The sequence below is a fragment of the Oryza brachyantha genome, chromosome 3 (genome assembly GCF_000231095.2).
Source record: "Oryza brachyantha chromosome 3, ObraRS2, whole genome shotgun sequence".
Lineage (NCBI taxonomy): Eukaryota > Viridiplantae > Streptophyta > Magnoliopsida > Poales > Poaceae > Oryza > Oryza brachyantha.
In genome coordinates this window covers 20894520-20920460 of record NC_023165.2, presented here as the reverse complement: position 1 = coordinate 20920460, position 25941 = coordinate 20894520, and the positions used below count along the sequence as shown (strand labels likewise).

At 39.1% G+C, this 25941-nt stretch overlaps 2 protein-coding genes across 5 annotated transcripts; one reads left to right on the top strand and one right to left on the bottom strand.

The window, feature by feature from the left end:
• Window positions 1-796: 796 nt before the first annotated feature.
• On the bottom strand, window positions 797-4386 carry LOC102704046 (myosin-binding protein 7-like). The gene is made up of 3 exons (XM_015834511.2): window positions 2839-4386; window positions 1339-1388; window positions 797-1260 (listed from the first exon to the last, which is right to left on the bottom strand). The coding sequence occupies exons 1-3, from the start codon at window positions 4177-4179 to the stop codon at window positions 1167-1169; spliced, it is 1485 nt and encodes a 494-aa protein (XP_015689997.2). The 5' UTR covers window positions 4180-4386; the 3' UTR covers window positions 797-1166.
• A 14910-nt stretch (window positions 4387-19296) lies between these two features.
• On the top strand, window positions 19297-25657 carry LOC102703766 (GDT1-like protein 2, chloroplastic). Of its 4 annotated transcripts, none has more exons than XM_040522024.1 (10): window positions 19297-19427; window positions 21852-22008; window positions 22096-22279; window positions 22959-23006; window positions 23752-23848; window positions 24010-24170; window positions 24641-24706; window positions 24854-24904; window positions 24993-25097; window positions 25295-25657. In XM_040522024.1, exons 1-10 carry the CDS (start codon window positions 19412-19414, stop codon window positions 25358-25360), a joined length of 951 nt encoding a protein of 316 aa, XP_040377958.1. In that variant the 5' UTR covers window positions 19297-19411; the 3' UTR covers window positions 25361-25657. The 4 variants fall into 4 exon arrangements, with proteins under 4 accessions (XP_040377958.1, XP_040377959.1, XP_040377957.1 ...); XM_040522025.1 differs by having other exon boundaries at window positions 19298-19427; window positions 21855-22008; XM_040522023.1 differs by lacking the exon at window positions 19297-19427 and adding an exon at window positions 20647-20848 and having other exon boundaries at window positions 21855-22008.
• The last annotated feature ends 284 nt before the right edge of the window (window positions 25658-25941 follow it).

The following is a 25941-nucleotide window of genomic DNA, read 5'->3' as shown; positions in this document are numbered from 1 at the left end:
TAGATTAGCATCTGTCATCGCCATGCGCTTCACGATGGTCTTCTCTTTGCATGAGGGGCATCAAATCAATGGTACAACAAACCTCTTTCGACGGTTGCTAAACAAGGAGGTTGGAGACATCATGGTGCTATGCGTCGCAGCCTCGCCGCCTATGCTCGCTCCCTCGTTGTAGCCGCTGCCCAGCACCCCCTTATCGCAGCCACCGCCGATGAACTCCGGTGACGCCCAGTCACTGCTCTCCCTTTCTCGATTTCTATGGCTGAGGGAAGAATGGGAGGGAGACGAGGGGTTGAGGGATTTTTTTTGGAGGTCATCATTCTTCATCGTGGAGGGGTACATTAATGTTCTGTCTACGTGGATTGCCACATCGGAAGCCAGTCTGGGTGAAATGAGGTTTGGACCTGCTACGAATTATTAAAACCTAGATCATGAACCTAGATATTCAATTTTTAAGTTTATGAACCTAAGCGATACTTGCTCTCAAATTTAAGGACCGCCCACGTATTTTACTCTAAAACTTTACACTATCAATCTTTTTAAATTTTTTAGTTATTAATAGTCAAAGTTTAAAATATGACTTTATATTTGGAGACCAAGAGCGTACCGAATTTAAGTTTTACAAATGGTTATGCAACTATCGCCGTAGAAGGGTGTAAAAACACAACAAAAATAGACCCCGAGTTACAGAGCAGAAATGATATCCCAAATCATGTATACCTTATATATCCCAAATCGTGCATCAAAACCGCCTACCCAGACTCATAAAAAAGGATTAAATTGACAGCAGATTCGTATAAGCAAAAAGGTACATTCAAACCGGAGGGACATATTGTGCAGCTAGATTCCTCAATATTCACTCAATCCGGAAGGAAACAAATCAATCAACCACCAGTCCAACCACCATGTATTACACGCACACTGTACATGCATTTAGCTTTTGCTGGTGAGAAATAAGCAAAAGCGTCGCCCAAAACAGCACGAACAAAAAAAGCATAACCTTCCTCATTTCCTGCGCTGGTGATTGATGAAACGAAAACGTCGGTAAAAGAATCAAGGAAACACTCCTCCACCCAACCTTTTAAATAAAGAATGCCATTACAAGCAAACTCCCCAACCAATGGCTATTTTTATTTACATTGAACAGCAGTTGCTCATTCAGAAAGGTTTTACTTTCTCCTTGTGAAAGTTTTCTGAATTTGCGGGCACTTGTCCAGGAGTAGTAGCAAGCCGACATTGTTACCTGATAGACCAAATATGTACCTATCAATCAAGTAGAAGAGTTGTCAATATCACCATAGTTTGTATAATGCGCTAAATTCCTAAAGAAGCTTTCTGTACCTGCTTTGTGATGGTTTCCTTTTCTGAGAGCGAAATAAAGCAACTATCCACTGCAAACATGATAGAAAACAGTTAAGCAAGGGGGAAGAGGATACTTTATAGCCCTCAAGAACTGCAGAAATGGTGTTAAGAATAGTATAATAAAGTACATGGTTAGACAAGGAGCACATCGAAACACATTCATACAGGTGCAATACAGCAACGTAAAACTAAATAAAGCAGCCATAGTAAGAAATACACCAGGAGCAACTGGATGCTACTGCCATCAGCTGCACTACACATATGCAGAATTACAGAGCACGATATAGGGACACCAAAATGAGAAAAATGCTAGTTCCATGGGCAAAATATCAGTGCTCCAAAGATTCTATACTTCCTTTTTTGGCTTCCTAATAATTTAAAAGTAGGAAACAGTCTCGTCCAAAAACTCAGAAGTAAGCAAATCAGCAATTTAAATAAATTACCAAAAACATAAATATGCTAGGCCGAATAGAGCCTGTGTTGGGCAGGTTTTTATACAGAAAGCAAATTCTACCAACATTGAAGCGATTCTGACACGTGGCATGAGCAAGTTACTCTTTTTTTTCTGCTGGGCTGTTTGGCGGGAAATATTATGCATGGGTTTTATTTTCTAACTAGATATTATGAGACGTTGCATGCAGCAACCAAGCATTTTTCTCATAATCTCGATCTGAGCAGTCCCATCCATCGCCAAACAGGCAAGACTTTGTGTGAAAACCAATCGGGTGGCTGGTTGCATATTTGCATTGAGTTACAATATCTAGTATCCAATGGCTGTAATTGTTTTCGCCAAAATCATGGGTGCTGTCCAGTCACATTTCCTCACTACCACTATGTAAATTCTTCTCATCTTGGAGAACAGTGGCAAAGGAAGCAATAAAAACTAGGTTACACAGTGCTAAAGGATTCCATCAGCATCTATCTCCATCACCAAAGTTTGTGAGACTTGAACACCACGGTCCATGAGGTACAAGTTTGTATGACAAGTTAGTAACCTGACCCAACCATACATAAGCAGCAATATTGGTTCAGTTATGGGTGATTTGGTGGGTAGACGATGTTGGACCTGAACCATGAATTCACTACTTTGCTATCTTTGGGCTCATTTGATGATATGATCTATAACTAGGTTTTGACATAACATTAAATAGAAAGAAACTATGCAGCAATATTTCATGACAATCATTTCAATCGAACATGCCTGAACATCTGCAAAATTAACGTAGATAGAAATTCCATAATTGCATCTCTTGACCTAACGAATGAATCTGCACAAATGCTATACACTAAATACAGCTAAAGAAGTGATTATTGCTTCAATTTCGTAAGATGTCTACTATGGAAACCTTTCAGATGAAAGCGAAGTGCAGTAAACAGAGTTAATGATTGGATAGTGCTACAACGTTTTGCTAACATGACAATTGAGGCATGAAATTCAAATCCAACATTGATGCCCTAACAACACAAAGAGCTGCATACCTTACACAATGCAACCATGGAGTGTCTCTCGGCAATCGCCATCTTCCTGTTCTCCCGAAACCTCTGATCTCTGAACCCTTCATCTTGCTTTCCTGGAAAATGGTGCACAGTTGGCACCACCCCGAATCCTGTGTTTGCTGGAGTTGCATCTTTGGTTAGCTGCTGTGCAATCTCCCGGAGAAGCACAAGCTGAGCCTTCTCTGAGTGCATTGCCATCAGGGCTTTCCGCATTGACTCCCGGTCTGCCTCCAGTGCCTCCAGTCTCATGCGTAGTTTATTGATGTCTAGCTCGATTGCCGCATCCTGGTAATTCTCTAAGACCCTGGCTGTAGGAGTAGCACCTTGATGAACCTTGTCAATTGTGTATACCCTATCGCTGCCGCTGCCAACGCCATCACTATCACTTCCCCCTTCCTCACTGCCATTTCTAGCAGCCGGAGACTCCGGCAACTCATCATCATCACAGCTGTGGTTCCTTTCCTCCACAGTCCCTTCAGGCAATACCACATCGGCATATGCGCCATTCAGTTCATGCTCGGATGAATCCGCCAGTGCCTCATCTGTACATAGTGGAGCGCCTTCCTCTTCCTCCAAGCATTGCTCAACTCCATGATTTTGGTGGCCGTGCTCGAGTAGGTAGATCCGGCGCTCCAGATCCATGACAGCGGCATCGTCCTCGCCCTCATCCTCTTGCCCATCCTCGTAGTAGTACTCCCCGTCGTAGCAGCGTAGCTCTGGGTAGTACCCGCCGCCGTCGCCATCCTCGCCCTCGAGAACGAACCCGTCGTCCTGGCCCAGCTCCTCGGCCTCGTCGCCCTCGGGGAGTGGGATACCGAGGCGGAGGCACGTGTGGCGGTACTCCCGGAGCCTGGAGCGGAGGCGCGCTAGGTGGCGCCCGCGGCGGGCGAGGAGGGCACGGAGGTGGTCGATCTCGGCGGCGTCCAGCGCCATCTTCTCGTCGGCGAAGCGGCGGAACTGGCGGAGCTCCATCTGCACCTCGGCCTTCTCCCGCTGCAGGCGCAGCATCATGGCCATGGCCTCGCTGGCGGCGCTGGCCGCCGCGAGCCGCTCCTCCTCCACCTCGGCCCGCAGCGCCGCGGCCGTCTCCTGCGCCGCCGCGACCGCCTCCCGCAGCGCCGCCGCCTCCTCCTCCGCCTCCACCCGCGCCATCACCACCGCCCCATCCTCCCCCTCCCCCTCCCCTCCCCCCTTCTCCTCCCCCAGCTTCCTCTTCACCGACCGCCGCCACGTCGCGACCGCGCACGGCGTCGAGCAGCACGAGCACGGGCTAACCCCCGCCGCCGCCGCCGAGTCAGGGTCGCAGCCATGGTCCTCGTCCATGACAGCTCCGCTACCCCCACGCCGGCGACGCTTCGAGGGAGGCAGGCAGCCGCAAGTCGCCGCGCGGCGGCGCAGGCGAGCGGTTTCCGATTTGGGGAAATCGGCGGCGATGCGTTTGGTTAATTTGGCCTTTCGTGTTCTCTTCTCTCGTCGCGCAGGTGGGGCTCGAGGCGGAGGAGTAGCCAACGAACAAGGCTTCGATATTTCATCATTTCACTTGCAAAAAAAAAAAAGGAAGAGGAAAAAAAAGCAAAGCGAAGTTCATACTCAATTCATCAATTTCTTTTTATTATTTTTGTCCCAACTCACTATTCTCACCTTTTCCAGAAAATCTTTTTTGTTTATTTGATTTTCCAAAGGTGTGGCAGTGAATTGATAAATTGGAGGAATTGGTTTTGGGTAAATCGAATGGGTATGAGTTGGACATGGAGACAATGTCCACTTTTTCTCCGTGTTGATTGTGATGTTATTGATGCCTAGGGATATTTTTATTTGCACACGGAGCTGGTCGTAATATCTGAAAATAATATTTTATGCGATTTTCTCTGTGGCAAACGCTATGGACTTCTTCCCCTCTAGTAAGACTTGGAATGAGTCAAACTGTAGCTGTCAGTTGTCGAGTACTGTTTGTTGCTGGCTCCTTGGATTATTTGGGCCAAAGGGAACTATTATTATTATTATTATTATTATTATTATTATTATTATTATTATTATTATGAAAACATAACTATTTTACACTATCATGACCATACAGTCCCACAATTTGGATGAAAATTATAGTGCAGCTGTCGCCTAGCAATGAGAGAATTTACAGGGTAATCCTTTTTTTCCTACGCCAGGATCCGTAAAATAACAGCACGTATATTATTATTATTATTATTATTATTATTATTAATATTATTATTATTATTACGTGCTGATCAACTAGGAGAGTCAAACTACCAAACCACGTGCAAACTATACATGGTCCCCGTTGTTAATTGTGGTGCTCCTAAACCATTTCGTAGGAATTAATTGCTTTATTCCTGTCTAGCCAAACGGAATTTGGGATAGGTCACAGAGCAAGTACGCAAGAAGTACGTCGTCGTCGTGGTACCATTTCAACACGGATCACTGAGAAATCAGCTGTATTCAATCTGGATAATCAGTGAATGGTAGCTGCATCAAACGTGATTTACCATATCTTTTTCTCCTAAACTCGTTTATGGCCCAACATTCTGGCGCATGATGACTATCTGTCAACTCGTCCTATAAAACTCGATCCTGTACACCGTTTGAGCTCCGCACGTTGCCAAGTTAACGATACTATATATTGTTGGAGGGATATGATAGATGACGACCCCAGCTGCTGCTCCATCCCTTCTATGTTAGAAGGTTTTTTTTTTAAGCATTGTTTAGATTCATTAACTTACTGATTATTTTATATGTTTTGTGTATATGCAGGTATGCAGGTATTAGTATCCTTATAAATTTAGATAATGCCTGGAAGTTTTATAGTACCTCCGTTTCTAAATGTTGGTTGCCGTTGATTTTTTTATACGTTTGACTATTCGTCTTATTCAAGTTTTTTTTAATCAAATATATAAAGCTATATATATATGCATAAAAGTATATTTAACAATAAATAAAATGATATAAAAATAATTAATGATTATATAAATTTTTTGAATTAGACAAATAGTTAAATATGTATAAAAAATTAATGATGTTAAATATTTAGGAACAGATATAGTATTATGAAATGGATGAGGCGGTACTGCAGTACCTGATTGAGCAAGCATTTAAACTCGTATGGATTGTCATTTTGAGCATTTTGTCTTATTGCAAAAGATATGCAGAGGAAGTATTTGAATTTTTTTTTTTGCTGTTTTTCTTTGGATCTTGAACTCTTCAAGCAGAAATCAACTTTTAGAGAACATCTTTTTTTCTAAGAAAATATTACTGGAAATTAGTTTTTGAAGTTATCAATCGGCGATTCTAAAAATCAGTCCGGGGACCTGTACTAAAAACGTTGGAGGTAGTGAGGTTACTGAGGTAGTCATTACGCCCAGTTACCCTGCGTGCATGCATGCTGCATGCTTGCGTGACATGATTTAGTTGCACTCAGCTTATATTTATAAGCCAAATTATTAATTTTTAATCTTAAATTTAAAGTTAATTTTAAGGTTTCCAGTGAAGTTTATTTTACATATTTATCTTTAAAATCACTATAAATACATATATAAAAATTTAATTTATAAATTATTTTTCATTTATAAATATGTTGTTTGATCTTTTCTTTTAAAAACCCAGTAAATGACCTATGCGACAAAAGCGGCGATGGTAGTTGATCGGAATTCACATAGACCCCGATTAATTTGTGTTCTCTTCGCCTAGAACCATGTGTGCTATAACTTACAACTAATTCACTGCTCCCTCCATTAGAACAAATATTTGACCCAAAAATTACTCCATTAAAATATAATTTGTATATCATAAAATTAATATTATTATATTCATATTCAAAAATACTTTAATATTTTATAATTAAATTTTTGTGTCACATAAATGAACTTAAAAAAAGTATTTTTGATTAAACTCCTGTTCTACTGAAATAAAAAATGCTCTATGTGAGGGGTAAAATACAGTATAGGTAAAATTTGGTGTTACATGGCAACATACTATTACTATTCTGCAACATTGGTACAACAACTACTCAGTCCATTTTATATTATAATATTTTTAAGATCTATTTAGATTTATCCATGTATCGATACACATGTTTTATATATGTGACTAGATTAATAAGTATATAAATAAATCTAAGTAAAATAAGTAAAGTAAAGTTAGAGAATCTTATAATATTAAATGGAGGGAATATTAGGAACGGTATAAAAGCACTAGTATTTAGTACTCCCTTCCAATTTTTTTTATTTCTTTGATTTTTTATCTATATTTGGCCCTTCATTTTATTCAAAAAATTTATATAATTATTGTCTATTCTATTATGATTTGATTTATTAATAAAGTAACTTTAAGTATGATTTATAATTTTGTATATTTGATAAATTTTTGAAATAATACGAAGATCAAATATAAATCAAAAAGTCAACGGCGTCGAACAAAAAACTGGAGGGGTAGTTGTGAGAGGATGAATTAATGTGTATGATTAGGTCCCGTTTAGTCATATATTTAAAGTATTAAATGTGGTCTAATTACAAAACAAATTTTAGATTTCGTCTAGAAACTGCGAGACAAATCTTTTGAGTCTAATTAATCCGTCATTAGCATATATTGGTTACTATAGCACTTATGGCTAATCATGCGCTAATTAGGCTTAAAAGATTCGTCTCACGATTTCTCCCATAACTGTGTAATTAGTTTTAATTTTTATCTATATTTAATACTCTATTTAAGTATCAAAAGATTCGACATGATATTTTTTAGAAAAAATTATGAGAAGTAAACAAGGCCTTAAATTTTGTTTCTTCCAACTCGGTAAAGCAAGCGGTCTTGTCTTTCTTAGAAAAGGAAAAGAAAATGCAGTAGAAAAGCGTACGTGCCGCGACCAAGGGGGTGCTTGTTTCGCTATTAATAAAACCGACTAATCACGAGACGAATCTATTAAGCATAACTAATCCATAATTAACATATATGATGTTATAATAAATATTTGCTAATTATAGATTAATAAGTCTTAAAAAATTCGTCTTGTGGATTAGCTCTTATTTATAAAATTAATTTTTTATTAGTTTATGTTTAATACTTTAAATTAATATCAAACATCCGATACGATATATGGCTATAAAGTTTAGCCCTACGACCCCTGTGACGTGCCGGCCGGCCGGTTGCGTACGTGTGGCGCGCGCATGCATTCCACTGCCGCCGCCGCCGCCGCCGACCGCACGAGATCGCGCGCCGAGAAGACGCCAACCAATTCAACACGGCGCGCGCGCGCGCGCTTGCTTTCTAAACCCGTCGACCGCAAGTAAATTATAACAGGCAGCAGCACCATGCACGCGAGCGACCAAGTTCGATATATCGGCGACGTCACGGTGCGTGTTTCAGAAACGTACGGCCGCCTGTGTATGACCTTCGTCTCTTTTCTGCAGTACTGCAAGCTAGCTCTAAAAGTAGGCAAATTACTACGTGCGCCGTGTGCGTGTTACTGAACAACGAGTAAAGTGTAACTGATAAGAGCACGTACAATATCTGTTTACAAGTCATCTGTATATTACGAAATTTGCAAAAAAACTCCGTCCCATCTAACGGACGATCACGGCGTCTCTTCGCGAAGAGACAATAGAGGTGTATGCTCTAATGCCAAACTGACACTGCTAGCACTATTGTACGCCGCGTCTCGTCTATTCGCTAGCACCATTAATTATCCTAATTTATGTGTCAAAAGGATAAATTAAATATTTTACAGACAAACAAATAGACAAGTCATTATATAAGTTGTCTGTGTGTGTTAAATAGATAACAACCATTACACTGTTCTACTTGCCCTAATGGAGACTTTCAATGTAACAACGCCTTTTTTTATAGAAAAGGCTCCGTGATTGAGGGGATGTTTAGTTAGGGAGACACTACAACAAGAACCCCTCTCTAGCAATATATGCTTACCAACGTATTGACCATCTGTTGTAAAGAAACAAACTTAGCAACACTTACTAGTAGGTGAGGTGAGTTTGCAATGGATAATTCACGTTGTAGCACATGTGTTGCAATATCTTACATAATTAGCAATAAATAATAGTATATATTGCTAGTTATGTGTTATAAAGGATGAGCTGTGTTGGTAAAACTTTTAGGACTAGATATGTCAATCTCATCCGTACTTAGCAAAAAAATCTTATTCATAAGAAAAATAACATCTTTCAATCTTATCCGTAGTTAGCCAAAAAAATCTCATTCATAAGAAAAATAACATATTTTAATCTCATCCGTAGTTAGCTAAAAAAATCTCTCAATCCGAAAAAAATTACATATTTTAAAAAATTCTCATATATAAAAAATAACATGTTTTAATCTTATCCGTAGTTACCGAAAAAAATCTCATTCATAGAAAAAATAACATATTTTAATCTCATCCGTACTTAGTAAAAAATCTCATTCATGAAAAAATAGCATATTTCAATCTCATCCATAGCCAAAAATAATCATTCATAGAAAAAATAGCATAATAAAAGTGCACAAGTCCAACCTCGAGCACACAACCTGTAGGTTGAAGCAATGAGTCACTAACTAAGTAATCAATGTGTGAAGACTTGATACAAAGAGTACTTAACTTTTCTAATAAAGAGTATATATCAGAAGTGGATTAGTCATTCACATTCATTTGACAAAATAATACGTTTTATTATAAGTTAAAATATTAAATTATTATACATGTACGTACTCGGGGGTACATGTCAATAATTTAAGAGAAAATTGACAAAATAATACATTTTATCATAAGTTAAAATATTAAATTATTGTACATGTATGTACTCAGGGTACATGTCAATAATCTAAACTAGAATAATATTAAAATATGTCACGAGCTCACAAACCTAATCGAGATAGTTTAGATCATTCTCACACTCAGGCTGACTACAAATCAAGATCATGATCCAATGGGTAGGGCGTCTCTCCACAAGCAGGAGGTCCAAGGTTCGATCCTCGTGGCTTATTGTCACATATTACCAATAGTTGTGCATGTGTTGCAAATGTGCATGTGTTGCAAATGATGTTAGCAACAGCAGCAAATACAACGTATATTTAATGCGTTGGTGTAGAGTCTAACAATACTTATTTGAACTTTTAACCACATATATATATATATTGCTAAAGGGGATTTTCTCTAGTAGTAAAATAAAAATTTTTGGGTGTCACATTAGACGTTTGACCGGATGTTGAAAGAGATTTTGGACACAAATGAAAAACTAATTTCATGGTTCGCCTAGAAACCGCAAGACGAATATTTTAAGCCTAATTAATTTGTCATCGGCGCGTGTGGTTTCCTGAAACACTTATGGCTAATCATATAGTAATTATGCTCAAAAGATTCGTCTCACGATTTCTCATATAACTGTACAATTAGTTTTTCGTTTCATCTGTGTTTAATGCTCTATTTAGGTGTCTAAATATAAGATGTGAAATTTTTTGAGGAAAATTTTTGGAAACTACACAGGCCTGAAACGATGGTTTTTTTAACCATAAAAAAAGCCATGTCTCCTTCGCTTACATCCTGGTTGACTGGCGCAACTGTGGTCTAATCTTCTTGATGTATCGACCCAATTTGCTCTACAGTGTTTTTCTCCTCTATTACGATGGCCGGTCTTGGGTGACGTCTCTATATATAACCAAGTGCCACTCGATGTTTCCCCTTCTCCCTCTCCTTAATTTTTTCTTCTGAACCATGGAATCTCACGTTGGGCCATCTTCCCTCACTTAGAGCCACTGTTTCTCACGTTGGTGAGGGTATGCATTTTTTCTTCCAAATAATACACATTTCTACGGGGAGACATAACTCTAGTCAAGCCCGTAGCAAGAACCCGACTGTGACATGGCGATACCATTTTACATCTCCACGTACGTTAGAGATGACCTAAACCACAGGGATCGATGATCATCAACGAGCTCAAAGTCGTCTACTATAGGTACCACACGGTCAGAATCAACCGTTTTTTTTTATTATTAATATTTGGAAGCGGATAAGTAAAAGGATAAGATGGAAAGCGGGAGAGGAGTAGGCGAGCAGCTATCAACTAATTAATCTTCCGAGACAGGCAACGGGGTATCAACAAATTTAGTGGCGGGGCCAAACCACTCACTCCGTTCTCGGATAGATATATATGTTCCATCTCGATCGCAGCGGAAACGCTTGCTTGGTGGGTTGATGCACCCATGTGCACGGCACGTACCGAAAGTGCCAAGCTGTACGTAGTAGACTGATCCATCGATCGATCTCGCTTGCTAACACTGCGACCCAATGCTGCTCGCCACGCCGCTGCATAATTACAACATGCATGTCTCAGCTGCTGGGGAACACTACCACATCAAACTGGCGGTTCAGGGTTATGCCAGGTAAGCCCTGCCATACATCAAACTGGCGGTTCTGGCCCAAATATTGAGTGGGGGCATCTTATTAAAATGGTTAGTGTGCTGAAATTTTTTTACTTAATTACATATTAATAATACCCTAAGTATAAAATTTGAGTAGGGTCCACAGACCCCACTCGTTACACGGCCCATATAGAGAGAGCAAGACTAGGACCTGCACCCCCACCCTCCCAAGGCCCATTTCACTTCCCACTCTTCTTCCAAGACCCAAAAACCACCCCGTGGGTCAACCCCTTTATGAGTTTTACCTCTCGTCTCACAGAAATTGTGCAATAACACAACGACAAAATTATAGTAACACGACGACTAATTTGCAGTAACAACGTCGAAACATACCCACGAGTGATCTACTTTTTAGAACAATTTTTTCAAACAATATGGTACAAAATAATATATGACGTGAGAGATAAAGTTGTTTAAAGTTCAAAATCTTAAAAAATATCTATAAGTGCAGTAATGATACGTCTAATATGTAGAACTAATAACGTTATGTTGCTATAAAATATGTATATTGTTATTACATAATTGCAGTAACGTTGTGATAGAAGTGTAGTACCATCACGATATACGTGCAGTAACATGTGTATTCTACACATCACGATAGAAGTATAGTAACATCATAACTGTATATTATATATTATATTGTTGCTACACTACACCAAATGCATGTGAGAGAGCTAAAAATATTGTATTTCTAATCTTTAGAGAGCAATATCTCATGTGTTTTATATTATTTTTCAAAACCGTTTTCACCACATTGGTTAAAAAAATATGACTTAAAAAACTAGAACCGTCGTGACTATATTTTAACGTTGTTACTGTATTTTATAAGGCATATTACTATATTTTTACGTTCGTGTTACTATATATATATATATATTATATATATATATATGAGAGAATTCCTCGTATGCCACGGAAATTGATATTTTTCAAATTTTCAATTCTAGGTTGTGGGTCATCTCAAATTTATACGAAAATATCAATTTTCAATTATGCTGTCTTAATTTCAACTTTTATTCGAAAATATCAATTTTCAATTCTATGTTTCGGGTCATTTGACATGTAGTGGCATGGAAGAACGTACGCAAAATAAGTTAACGGAGTTGGATGAAAAATTTAACAGCAGTGGCACATAAGGAAGAAAAAATTAAGTGAATGGCATGAAGGGAAATTTGATTTTTTGCATACCATAGAAGTAAAAGGGTATAATTTCAGTGCATACAGAGAATTCTCTATATATATACACACACACATATTTTTGAATAAATTCACCTGAATATGAGTAGATGTTGGTTACTACCTTCGTATCATAATAACTTCATTTTTTTTATTTTTCCGTGTCCAACGTTTAACCATTTGTCTTATTTAAAAAATTCATATAAAAACTTAAAAAAATAAAAAATAGTCATGCATAAAATACTATTCATATTTTATCATCTAGTAAGAACAAAAATATTAATCATAAAAAAATTTTAAATAAGTCAAAGAGTCAAAACATTGTATCAAAAAACTAAAAAGTGATCTTATTTCGGGACGAAGGTTATTTCGGGACGGAGGTTGTAGTGTATATATATTGAATTATATTGTCAATTTTATAATTACTATTGATTTATTAAATAGATTTACTAAATTATATATGGTATTTTTTTAGGCCGGCATACTCTTGGCTAAAATCATAGATTCGTTAGTGAAGCTAGTGACACAATCAAATTGATGAAACAATTAATAGTAATAGTATTTTGTAGTGAATGATTATTTTTGTGGATACGTAGCTGAGCCAGATCGACCATACATGTCATACCAACGGCCTTATCTTTTCATTTTTACTCGTGCTTATAATATATAATTTGAATTTTTAATATTAAAATTACAATTAATTTTAGAGTATTTTCTTTATATTATATTTTTCAGTCTTGAGTTTTAGATTATTAAAAACACATATATAAAGGATATAACCACCGTAATCCTATCTGTAACCTATCTCTAACTCTAAATTCGTAACCCTCATGGGCCGTAATTGCGATCGGTGGTTACGGGTTAGAATCAGATTAGAAAAAGCCTCCGAGACCCACCAGTGCTATATAAAAGAAGAGGAGCCCACGGGGACGCTAGTGTCGCTTATTCTCGTAACCAGAAATTCGAAATCAATCTCTCCCAATCAGAGACGCGCTAGAAGGGTTTAGTGTGACTTCCAGGCCAGTGTCGTTGGAGACCCGAAGGTCAGAGGTTCGGAACAGATCACCGACGATCTGACCTCGCCGGCGACAAGGAAGAAAAGGCAGAGATCAAGAAAAGAAGAGAAGAAATCTATGGCTACGTCCGCAGGTCCAATGTTTAATTTCCGCATCTGAATTAATTGGTGATCATATATATAGATTAGGTTTAAATTCGTAATCTATTTTTATTTTTATAGATGCAATCAATTAATCTAACATTGTGTATCAGAGCTGATCCTAATCATATATGGTCCCATTAATTAATCTAAGATTTAGTCTCTGATTACTGCGAATTCAATAAACAATTTTTATGCATGTTCTTCTGTTAGATTGTATTAGGGTTCGTCCTTTACTTACTGTGCATTGTGCAAGAATAATTTTTATTACGCATGTCACTGGAAACCATAAAAATTATTTGAGACCCAATTCAATCTAATAGACGAAATTCTCAAAATTCAATCAAGCAAAAAAAAACGAGATTTTCTTCCGGATTGAAGAATTTACTGGGGTGGTGGTAGTCGTCGTCGTCGCCGTCGCGTGGGCTTCGGCCACTGCGTGTCGCCGCCACGACTGCTGCTGTTGCCATACCAGGAAATTAGCCGCCGCCGCCGTCGCACCATGAGGGCTCTGCCCCCACGTGCGTCCACGAGTGTGCGAGCTTGGTCGTCGTCGCCGCCGCTGTGCCGTGCGGGTTTTGCCTGTGCGCACGTACGCGAGCGCGCGCGGCCGCCACCACCGCCGCTGCGCCGTGCGAGCTTTGCCCGTACGCGTGCACGTGCGGTCGCAGTCGTCTCGGCTCTCTTCGGCCGCGCTGGCTTCGCCGCGCGCGCCGCCACCGTCAGCCGGTCCATCGCGCTGATGGGAATAAAGCCGCCGGCTTGGGCGCAGCCGCCGCCTCCGGGCGCGCACGCCCCCCCAGCCGGCGAGTTGAGTGCCGCGCGCACTCCTCGCCGGACCGCCGCGCCGCTGACATCCCCGCCGCCGGGTGCTCGCCGCCCGCCGCCGGAGAAGAATCAAGAAAGGAGAGAGAGAGAGATGGGGAACCGAAGAAAATACTGGAACTAGGGTTTTGGCCGGCTGGGAGTGTTTTGATCCATGCCGCGCCGGAGCTCAGCCGTCCGATCAGATCGGACGGTTACAAGAAAGCTGATAAAAATAAATTAATTAATTAATTCCTGGACCGCCGCCGCTAATGGGCCGTCTCGGTTAAATGGGCCGGCGCTCACCGCTTCTTCACGCCGTCGCCTGGGCTGCCTCGGCCTATTAGGCCGTTGCATCGGCTGGGCTGGCGTCCAACGCTTGTGCGCGCGTCGCTTAACAGGCCGGCCGACCATGCGGCCCGACTCGGTAATAATATGGGCCAACCTTAACTTTAAATTAAAATATATATTTAATTGTTTTTTTGCATAAATTCTTTTATCCTTCCTGGGCTAATTTTAAATTTATTTATCATGATTATTACTTTAAAATTACATAAATTACTCTTTTATTCCTTTTGTGCCATTTAAAATTACTTAAAAAAATTAATAACATATATTTAATTATTTAGAAAATTATTTCTAGTCAAATGGAACCAACGGGAAGTTTGCTAGAAAGAATTCATTATTTTATATTCTTTCCTGAGCCATTTAAAATTGGTGAAAAATTGATAAAAATATATTTGATCATTTTTTAAAAAATCATGTCTAGTCAAATGCAACCAACGGGAAGTTTGCTAGAAAGAACATGATGTGAAATTATTTACCGACCAACGTTATTTATGGTTTCACGTCATTTTAAATATGATTAATTTTTCCTTGATTATTTCTGCCCAACGATGATGTAATTAAGGGTTTATTTTAATATTTTCTAAGTCTTTTCTGCCCAACGGTGACTAGATTTGGGGAAGCATTCATTTTATACATATATTATTTTGATCAAAGAAAAAAAAAAGCAAGTCACACCGCCCTCACAAACAAGGAGGGAATAATGCTGCTCAACCAAGCCCTCAAGCTTCAGCTGGGCTAAAATTTAATAATCCTCACAGCACCTTATGTGCTATTGGCACAGGAACTGTCCTCGCTTTAAGGACTAATTGGCCGGGAAAATTATAAATGAGATTAATAAAATATCTAATGTTAATAATTCCAATTTATTGAGTCTTTCCATAACTCTTGGTGGATTGACTTAGGTGCCACTGCACGTTACTAATTCATTACAGGGATTGAATGTCGTCTAGACGCTAAGAAAGGGGGAGCACATCCTAAGAGTAGTTGATTGAGCGGAGATTGAAGTGGAGGCTTGGAGACCTCACACTCAAGCTCCTCAGTGGCTACAATTTAATACTTAATAATATCTTAGTTGCTCCTTCCGTTAAAAGGAATCTTATTTCAGTTAGAGTCCTAGCAGAGTCAAGATATAACTGTTATTTTTCCAAGAGAGCCTCTTACATTAAACATCTTAATAAAAGTCATTGGTTCTGCCTTCGTGTGAGACAAACTCTACTTGCTCTCTTTGGATGATAATGCAATAAATGCATGCAATGATAAAGATGAGACTTCATCGAAATTATGACACTGTCGCTTATGCCACATTTCTAGGGAGAGAATCGAACGTCTCATTAAAGAAGAATTATTACTCCCCTTAGATTTTTCTGACGCTAATCATTGCATAGATTGCGTTAAAGGAAAATTTGCTAGATCAATTAAGAAAGGAGCCACTAGTAGCATGAGTCCACTAGAAATAATTCACAGTGCAATTTGTGGACCGTTCCCAGTGACATCTGTAGATGGTTTTCATTTATTCATCACATTTACGGATGATTACTCCCGTTATGGATATATTTACCCCATAAGCGATTGTTCTGAATCTCTTGAAAAATTCAAAATATTCAAAACAGAGGTTAAAAACCAGCACAACGCAAAAATTAAAATAGTGAGATCGGACCGTGGTTGTGAATACTATGGGAAACATGCTCTATTTGGGCAAAGTCCTGGTCCATTTGCTCAATATCTTCAGATTCATAGCATTATTGCTCAATATTCCATGCCTGGAGAGCCTCAACAAGATGGAGTGGCAGAAAGACGCAACCGCACACTCATGGAGATGGTGCGGAGCATGCTTAGTCACTCTAACTTATCAAATAAATTATGGATTGAGGCATTAAAAACGGCTGCACATATACTAAACAGAGTTCTAAGCAAGTCGGTGCCGAAAACTCCGTATGAATTATGGACCGGAAGAAAACCGACATTGAATTATTTGAAAGTGTGGGGCTGCCGTGCAGAAGCTAAATTATTCAACCCCCAATTAAAGAAATTAGACCCCAAGACTATGAGTTGCCATTTTATTGGTTACCCGTTGCATTCTAAGGGATATCGATTTTATTGTCCAGACCGTGTCACTAAATTTGTAGAAACCAGACACGCTTTCTTCTTGGAAAATTATGAAAGGGGGAGTTCACAGGAAAGGGAAATTAATCTTGAGGAAATTCGGGTGAATGTTTCTTCTCCTCCGAAAATCCAAGAGAATAATGTCCCTATTTTTCATAATGTACCACAAACTGTAGTTCCCACTGTTGGAGCTACGATTAATGCTGAGGAAAATACCAAAACCCATGAAAATAATGAACCTCAACAGAGTCCTGTGATACATAATGAACGAAGAAATTCCGCAACCTGATCCTAAACCGTCTGTGGTCAATAATGAAAATCAAGAATTAAGACGATCACAACGGAACAGGAGATCTGCCACCCCTGATTATTATGAAATTTACATGGGTGAAGATATTGGGAAGGTAGATGACCCCACCTCATTTAAAGATGCCATAAGCAGTCAAAATTCATCCAAGTGGATTCAAGCCATGGAAGATGAACTTAAATCAATGAGCCAAAATAAAGTGTGGGATCTAGTAGAAATTTCTAAAGGAGTAAAAACAGTAGGCTGCAAATGGATCTACAAAACTAAATTGGACTCCAAAGGAAATATGAACGATTCAAAGCAAGACTTGCGGCGAAGGGTTTTTCACAGAGAGAAGGAATTGATTACAATGAAACGTTTTCTCCTGTCTCTAAGAAAGATCATTCAGAATTGTCATGGCGCTAGTGGTACATTATGATTTAGAACTCCATCAAATGGATGTGAAAACAGTATTTCTAAATGGTGACTTAAATGAAAATGCTTACATGGCTCAATCGAAAGGTTTTGTTGTGGAAGGAAAGAGCCATATGGGATGCAAACTTAAAAAATCCATCTATGGACTTAAACAGGCGTCAAGACAATGGAATCTTAAGTTCGATGAAATTATCAAGTAATTCGGATTTAAGAAAAATAAGGTGGACAACTGCATTTATACCAAAATTAAAGGTGGGAAATTTATTATACTAGTACTCTATATAGATGACATTTTATTAGCAAGCAGTGACAAGAATCTGCTGCGAGAAACCAAGGAATTTTTGTCATCGAAATTTGATATGAAAGATCTCAGTGATGCATCATACGTTTTGGGTATCGAGATTCACCGAGACAGGTCCAAAGGGGTGCTAGGATTATCTCAGAGATTATATATTTCCAGAATATTGGAAAGATATAATATGAGCAAATGATCGACATCACCTGCTCCAATTATGAAAGGGGACAAATTTGGTTCATTCCAAAGTCCGAGAAATGAATTGGAAGAAAAAGAAATGACTAAGGTACCATATGCTTCAGCTGTCGGAAGCTTAATGTATGCTCAAGTTTGTACGCGACTAGACTTGGCGTTTTGTAACCGGGATGCTTGGCAGATATATGTCTAAACCAGGTATGGACCACTGGAAGGCAGTAAAGAAAGTATTGCGTTATTTGCAAGGAACTAAACATTACATGCTCACATACAAAAAATCTGATAAGCTAGAAGTTACATGCTATTCGGATGCTGACTTCGCAGGGTGTTTAGATACCAAGAAATCTACTTCTGGGTATATATTCACTCTTGCGGGGGAGCCATTTCATGGAAAAGTACTAAACAAACACTGACAATGCAGGCAGAATTTGTGGCATGTTATCATGCAACGGGGCAGGCTGTATGGCTTAAAAATTTTATCCCGGGATTACAAGTGGTTGACAGCATTGAAAGACCACTGACAATGTACTGCGACAATGAGGCCGTGGTTTTCTATACGAGTAACAACAAGTCAAGTGAAGCTGCCAAGCACATTGACGTTAAATACCATGTTGTGAAAGATAGAGTACATGATTAAACAATTAAAGTTGAATACATAAACACTAAATCAATGCTTACGGATCCGTTAACTAAAGGCTTACCTCCCAATTTGTTCAAAGAACATGTGGCCAACATGAGATTGTGTAATGACCTTGAATATGATCCTGAAAACCGGGGCAATTAAGTTCAATCAACCCCCGCTTAATTAATCAAGGGTTTATTTGTGTGATATAGTGAACTATAAGTCTTGTCGTCTCAATGATGCTAAATGTTGTTGTGACACATTGCTTTGGGGAGCTGTATTATATGATGGACTCGTAATTAACCTCTAAATCAAGGGGAGAATGTTGGTTAATTTATCGGTTAGCCGATATTTAGGAAAGGATATAACCGCCGTAATCCTATCCGTAATCTATCTCTAACTCTAAATTCGTAACCCTCATGGGCCGTAACTGCGATCAGTGGTTACGGGTCAGAATCGGATTAGGAAAAGCCCCGAGGCCCACCAGTGCTATATAAAAGAAGAGGAGCCCATGGGGACGCTCGTGTCGCTTATTCTCGCAACCAGAAATTCAAAATCAATCTCTCCCGATCAGAGATGCGCTGGAAGGGTTTCGTGTGACGATTTCAGGCCAGTGCCGTTGGAGACCCGAAGGTCGGAGGTTCGGAACAGATCACTGGCGATCTGATCTCGCCGGCGACAAGGAAGAAAAGGCAGAGATCAAGAAAAGAAGAGAAAAAATCTATGGCTACGTCCGCAGGTCAATGTTTAATTTCCGCATCTGAATTAATTGGTGATCATATATATAGATTAGGTTTAAATTCATAATCTATTTTTATGGATGCAATCAATTAATCTAACAGCGTGGTCTCTTTGGGCTAATTTAGTTGGCCTTTCTCGTACATGACCAGTTAAGTCTTAATTAACTAACTAAACGAAACAAGCTAGCAACAGCCACGCATATATGCATGGCAACCATACTTAACAATTTGGATTAGTTCAAAAAACGAGTTGCTCTGACGCTTTCGGCCTTCTGTTGCAAAGTCATATCAACACAGGTAAGTCTTAAAATAATAGCAACCGAAAGGTTGACAGTGAAGAAACTAAAAGCAGATAAGCCGAAACATGTCTAGAAAGTGTACATATCAACACAAGTTACATTTTTCATGTAAGATCCACCGTCAAGCATCCCAGCTTATTTTTGAAATGGAAAATATAATGGCATAACCAAACAAAAAATGAAATAAAGACGGCAGTGGATATATGGATAAAATTTAGCTAAATATTATTAGATGGCGGATGAATATGTGTTGAAATATTATGAAAGTGATATAGAGGATGATGATTTGATATGCTTGTATATTAATATTTATAATCTAATGAATTGTGGATGATAATAATGTGACATATTACATATTAAGCTTTATAGCCATGATGTGTTATTTATGTAGATAAACGATGAATGATTATCTGTATTTTTTATAATTATTTAATGATATAAATAATGAAATTAAATACTAAGAATCTACTGATGATAACTTCTATATAGAGAATTCTTTGAAAAAATAAACTCTATTTAACTGTTTAGAAAGTATGTGTGTAAAGCGGATAAATAATCGAAGTCAGTTTCAACCTATAGATTTTGACTTCAAATCCGTCTCTACTTTGACATGGCCAATCCCATGCGCCGCCACAGCCCGTGATGGCGATGCAGTTCCAAGCACTGAAATTGCGGCATTGACCAAGTTAGCCTTCAGGCCCAATAAGCCCAACAGACCAGCATTTACACAGATCGGGGCTGGGCCCAGCCCATCTACAAGCGGGCCCAGAGAGCCCGAGCAGCCCAACCGAGAGAGACGAGGCGAGTCCCGGCCCATCTAAAGCGGGCCCAGAGAGCCCGAGCAGCCCAACCGAGAGAGACGAGACGAGGCTACGCGAAGCGCCGAGGCCGTCGCCTTCCTTCCTTCCTTCCGCTCAGGCAGGCAGCCGGAGCGGCCTCCATTCCTCCCCTCCTCCCTCCTCCTCTGCCTCACCTCCGGGCTCCCCTTCCTCCGGCGACGCCATCGACCGGCATGTCGCCCGCGCTCTCCGCCTGCCCCGCGCCCCTGCTCCTCCCTTCCCCCTCGACGAAGCCCCGCCGTGGACCGCCCCAACCGTCGACCCGGCCACCGGCGCCGCTGGGTAAGCGTCGGCGCTCCACCCCCCCCCCCCTCCCCCACCTTCCTAAGGTGCAGGTTTCTCCACGGGAAATCGTTCCGTACCCCGTAATTAAGCGTTGGATTTGTAGTGATTGTGAACCTAGTGTTGGATACTGCTGCAGCACTAGTAGTAGTACTACCTTAACCTTGTAGCGTGACAAGTGGAGAGCTCCGATCATATGAACCGAATTCTCTCTGCTCTAAATTTTAGATATTTTAGTTTAGTGACGCATATTCTAGCTGTACTCTAGTGAAACATAGCAGTCCTTTTATTTTTCAACTGCTAGTTGAATTCTTGTGCCTTGCTATAGCTAATTGTATTGTACCTGTCTTTGCTGGGGTCAGTCTATGCTTCGACCTCAATCTTAGCTATATTGCCTAGTCAAGCTCAACCTTTCTTGTGCTACACTGTGCGCTGGGCTTTGCCGACATGCCTAAGTCGCTGCACCCCCACATTGTACATCCACCGTCATTCTTGGCCTCAGTTTCACTTGGAACACATCTCGTCCTAGGCTCTGCCGTGAATTCCAGCTTGCCTGTTGTTCCTGTCACTACTCGCGCTGAAGCTCTAAATACAGCTGGAGTTTGAGTGTGACATTGAGAAGTGCGGTACAAAAAATGTACTGCTATGCATCTACAAGATGTTTTTAAACATAAATTCCATTTTTGAGATTTTTTACTCATCCAATTCCAGTGACCTTTTGCGAAAGATATGATTGTTGTCCATGTCTCAAATCAAGTGCAAGCATCCATTTCTCTTTGTGAAACTTGCTGATGAAGTTGACCGTACTGTTCATTATGAATGCCATTCTATGCATTCATGTCCAAACCATTTTTGTATCAAAAGACACTCAGATTCATACCACTACCTACAACCTTCTTGTGGTGCTACTTCCTGTCATAATGATTCTGTATTATTTAAGATTTCTTGTTTGAATTTGGGCAGGTATCATTATAAATATTTTAATTGCACGGTTTTCTTTCAGCAGTAAGATGTAGATTGCCATGGTTGAGACCAATACGTCACAATGTTAGAGTGCAAACATCCAATGTAAATGTAGGAGCTGGAAGCTATGAAGGAGGTGAAGCAGGTAACCATGGGGAACATTTGGATAGTTCCACTACCAGCAATTCAAACAAACCGTGAGTTTTCGTTTTCTACTATCTTTAATTCAAATCTTCATCCATCCTCATCTAAATAGCACTAGTATAATTGGCATTGGATGGCAGAACAAAACTACCTTCAGGATCTCGTTACCCACAATCCATTGCAGCTGGGATACTTCTATGTGCCGTGGCATCTGCTTTTATTGTTTTCTTCAAAGGACAGCCATCTGCAGTTGTAGCAATGCTTGCAAAGTCAGGTTTCACTGCAGCATTTACACTAATTTTTGTATCAGAGATTGGGGATAAGGTATGCAGTCCATCTAAGTTGACATTTTCTCTTTCTTTATCCTTCTAGATACATGACAGGATGCTACCTTCTTTAAAGTACAAAATATTTGTCATTTTGTTTTAGCTAAAATACCCATAGTGCAAGGGAATGTTTCATAACTCTATTGGGGTTACTAATTTAACTAACTAAACTGAATTTCTGATATTTTGACTAATTATGGACCTTCGATTTTTTTACTCTGATGCTCCATCTCTCAAATCTGGAGTCCACCCACATTTGGTATTACTGACCAATGTCTATGTTTCATTTCTTTCCTATGTATTTTTTGTTGCAACTTGAATACTTGATGGATGATGAGACCTTGTTTCTTATCTACTTTTGTGCTCCAAAATTATGATATGTAGACTTGACAAATTGAGTATCAACTGAATAAAACTGGATCTGCATTACCTTGATAATGAGTTACTTAATACCACTGTTTTGGAGTTATACCTTGTGCTGTAGCTCCTAGTTTTTTCCCTTATAAAACTACCAGTTTTGATGTATCTACAAGTTCTGCAGTGTTCTCTGTGCTTGGAGCTATGTTCAATAAACACTTTGCTATACTGTAAAATCTTATGCTATATTCTTAATATGGTTGAGTAAACCAAGAAATTTTGTTTGGCTGACCGCTGACCTTTCTGTTGACATATTGCAGACATTTTTCATCGCTGCACTTCTTGCTATGCAATATCAGAGAGCATTGGTATGTTTGAACCTGGAGATTGAGACCTTTCTCATGTTATTGTTAATTATTTAAGTTGTTTGTTTTGCTCTTCACAGTATGGCTCTCTTCTTTTTATCTGTTCTTCCATGTACAAAATTGTTTACGTTGCACTCCAAAGCACCTGCATTTTGTTCACTACAGGACTAAATGTATAGGCCAACCCAGAGTGATCACTTTGTCATTTTAAGAAAAGCCAAAAGCTTGCTTTTACCTATAACTGAATTATATTTAATCAAACACATGCATCTGTAATTGCAAACAGTCCAAAGGAAAAGGCATGTGCTGATTGATCTGATTTCTTCATGGAAAAAAATGCTCAAAGTGATACTGATATACTGTTGGTAGTGCAGAAAATCATGTTATATGCTTTATGGTTCATGGGTCCATAACACTCCACTTGCCACTGGAGAGAGCCCTGATTATACAACAATCCTATAGCCACTTATTCCTCGTCCTAGATAGTGATGGCTGCAGCCTGAGTTCAGGTGGGGAAGGCAGCTGTTTGATGGGATATGACAAAGGTGCAACCAGGCCACAAGACTGCTGGGTTTAGTAGCGCTTGTTTGTAGTTGTGGTTTCATGGTTTTAGTTTTTAATGATGGTGTTTTGGAGTGGTATATTTGCCCTTCATATATTTATCTTTTTTTAAATTTGTATAGAAATATGTGGTCCTTTAGGTAGTAACTATTTTAACATCTATATACCTTGTGAATTTTATGAGCAGGTTTTACTTGGGTCAATGGCTGCTCTTTCCCTGATGACCATCGTGAGTGTTATAATTGGAAGGATTTTCCAGTCTGTGCCAGCACAATTTCAAACAAGTATAAAATACTATGCTTTCTCTAGCAGTATTTCTTTGTAGTTTTTAGTATGCATATTTGGCATTTTGTATGTCCTTGGGTTTACTTTTGGAAGTTCTGATACGTGTCTCCGATATCCTAATGGACATACTTGTTAATACAATTTTTTTTTTTTTTTGCAGCGTTACCTATAGGAGAGTATGCAGCAATTGCCCTCCTGGCATTTTTTGGTTTCAAGTCAATAAAAGATGCATGGCAACTTCCAGATAATACAAATGGAAATCTTCAGGGAAACTCTGAATCTGGGGAATTGGCTGAGGCCGAGGAGCTTGTCAAGGAGAAGGTTGTACTTTTATAGAATGTTCATTCTATGAAGAATTTCTTATCAAATCTTATAACTACTTTGGTTTTAGATTTACTTTCTGGCAATCTGCAAAGGTGGAGGTATGCAGTAGCCAACCAAAGATTTGGAAAGTTTGTATTTGCTGATCTTGAGAATTATTAAAATTAGGCTCATCTTTTCACTTATGCTTATAAGCCAAAATTTGAACTTTAGAATTTAAATTTGGAGTTGACTTTGGGGTTTTTCCATTGCAGTTTATTTTTCAGCATTTACTTTTAGATATGCCAAAACATGTATATAAAAGTTTTATCCACAAATTAGATTTTAAGCATTAATAGGTCGTTTCACTTATTCTTAATTCCAGCGAAACATTGAGACTGATTATTTCTTGGCAAAGCTTTAGTATCAAAAAGAAGTTTTGTGCCTTTCCCCTTTTTTTTGAACTAAAGTTTGTTTGTGCTTTGTTGCAGGTGTCAAAAAAGTTAACCAGTCCTCTTGAGGTCCTTTGGAAGTCTTTCAGCCTTGTTTTTTTTGCAGTAAGTTGATTCTCATGCACTGAGAATAATTTTCAAGCACTTCTGGGAGATTGGTATTTTATCCTTTCAAATTGTAAATTATCTTGTTATTGCTCACCAAATAATTTTTCGTGTTTTTTTTTTTTTTTTTTTTTTTTTTTTTTGCAGGAGTGGGGAGATCGCTCTATGCTAGCTACAATTGCGTTAGGTGCTGCTCAGGTCTGTACGAGACATAGCAACATAATGCATTTGTATATTTTAGTTTAGATTTGCAATACCATAAACCGCCCTCCTCTTAAATTTGTAGTCTCCTTTTGGCGTCGCCAGCGGAGCCATAGCTGGACATTTGGTTGCAACATCCCTTGCAATTGTTGGGGGAGCATTCTTGGCCAACTACCTATCTGAGAAGCTGGTAAGACAGCTAAAGTTTTCTGTGCGGTTATGGGTAAACAAGGGTGACGATTCTGAAGCAGCTGATGTTAGACAGAAAAGCATACCAATTTTGGCTGTTTGTTCGTTTTGATTTAATTATTAGTGCTCTGATTATTTTTTTTTTGCGATTTTGGTTATTTGACTTATGAAGGTACATTTTTCTTTTTTTTTTCCCAGGTTGGCCTGATAGGAGGAGTACTTTTTTTGCTCTTTGCTGCTGCCACATTTTTTGGTGTATTCTAATAATCTCTGAAGAATCTGTAGCGAATTATAGATTTTACAGGCCAATTTGGCCCTGTTTTGAGGTTTTGAGGGGCAAAACTTGGTCTAGCCCTGGTTGTATGTAACTAGGCACTCTCAGGGCATGATTTTTCACGTGCATACTTTCTATCATGTTGATTTTGAGAACCATTCAATGTAAGTAATATATGACCATTTGGACTGTTAACATACTAGCATGGCATTTAATAAATTGATTAGATATGTTTAAGTGACAACTATTGTTTTATCTTTGAACTTCGCATACATAAAGGATTATAATTTAAGATCATGTGCATGTGCTCTGTCTCTTTTGTTTTCTTCTTGGAGGATAATAACAACATATAAATCCTACTACAAAACATAGAAACGCTTATACAACCTTGAGTTCTATTTCCGTTGTTAGCACCGTATACTTCCATCCATCTGTCAAACTATTTACTGTTTTATTATAAGATGTTCTAGTCCTTATTATGTTCATAGGGATACGGGTGAATCTGAACATATATAAAAAAACATTTTTATTGATCTACGGAAGGTAGTACCAAAAATATTTATAATATGAA

Bases quoted from the DNA above. Each gene is read 5' to 3' on its own strand.
- LOC102704046 (XM_015834511.2), bottom strand. From the start codon at position 4,179: ATGGACGAGGACCATGGCTGCGACCCTGACTCGGCGGCGGCGGCGGGG. The intron at 1,389-2,838 runs GTATGCAGCTCT...TCATGTTTGCAG, and splicing joins CCATGGTTGCATTGTGTAAG to TGGATAGTTGCTTTATTTCG. The intron at 1,261-1,338 runs GTACAGAAAGCT...CTTGATTGATAG, and splicing joins AGGAAACCATCACAAAGCAG to GTACATATTTGGTCTATCAG.
- LOC102703766 (XM_040522022.1), top strand. From the start codon at position 20,740: ATGTCGCCCGCGCTCTCCGCCTGCCCCGCGCCCCTGCTCCTCCCTTCC. The intron at 22,280-22,958 runs GTATGCAGTCCA...GACATATTGCAG, and splicing joins TATCAGAGATTGGGGATAAG to ACATTTTTCATCGCTGCACT. The intron at 23,849-24,009 runs GTATAAAATACT...TTTTTTTTGCAG, and splicing joins GCCAGCACAATTTCAAACAA to CGTTACCTATAGGAGAGTAT.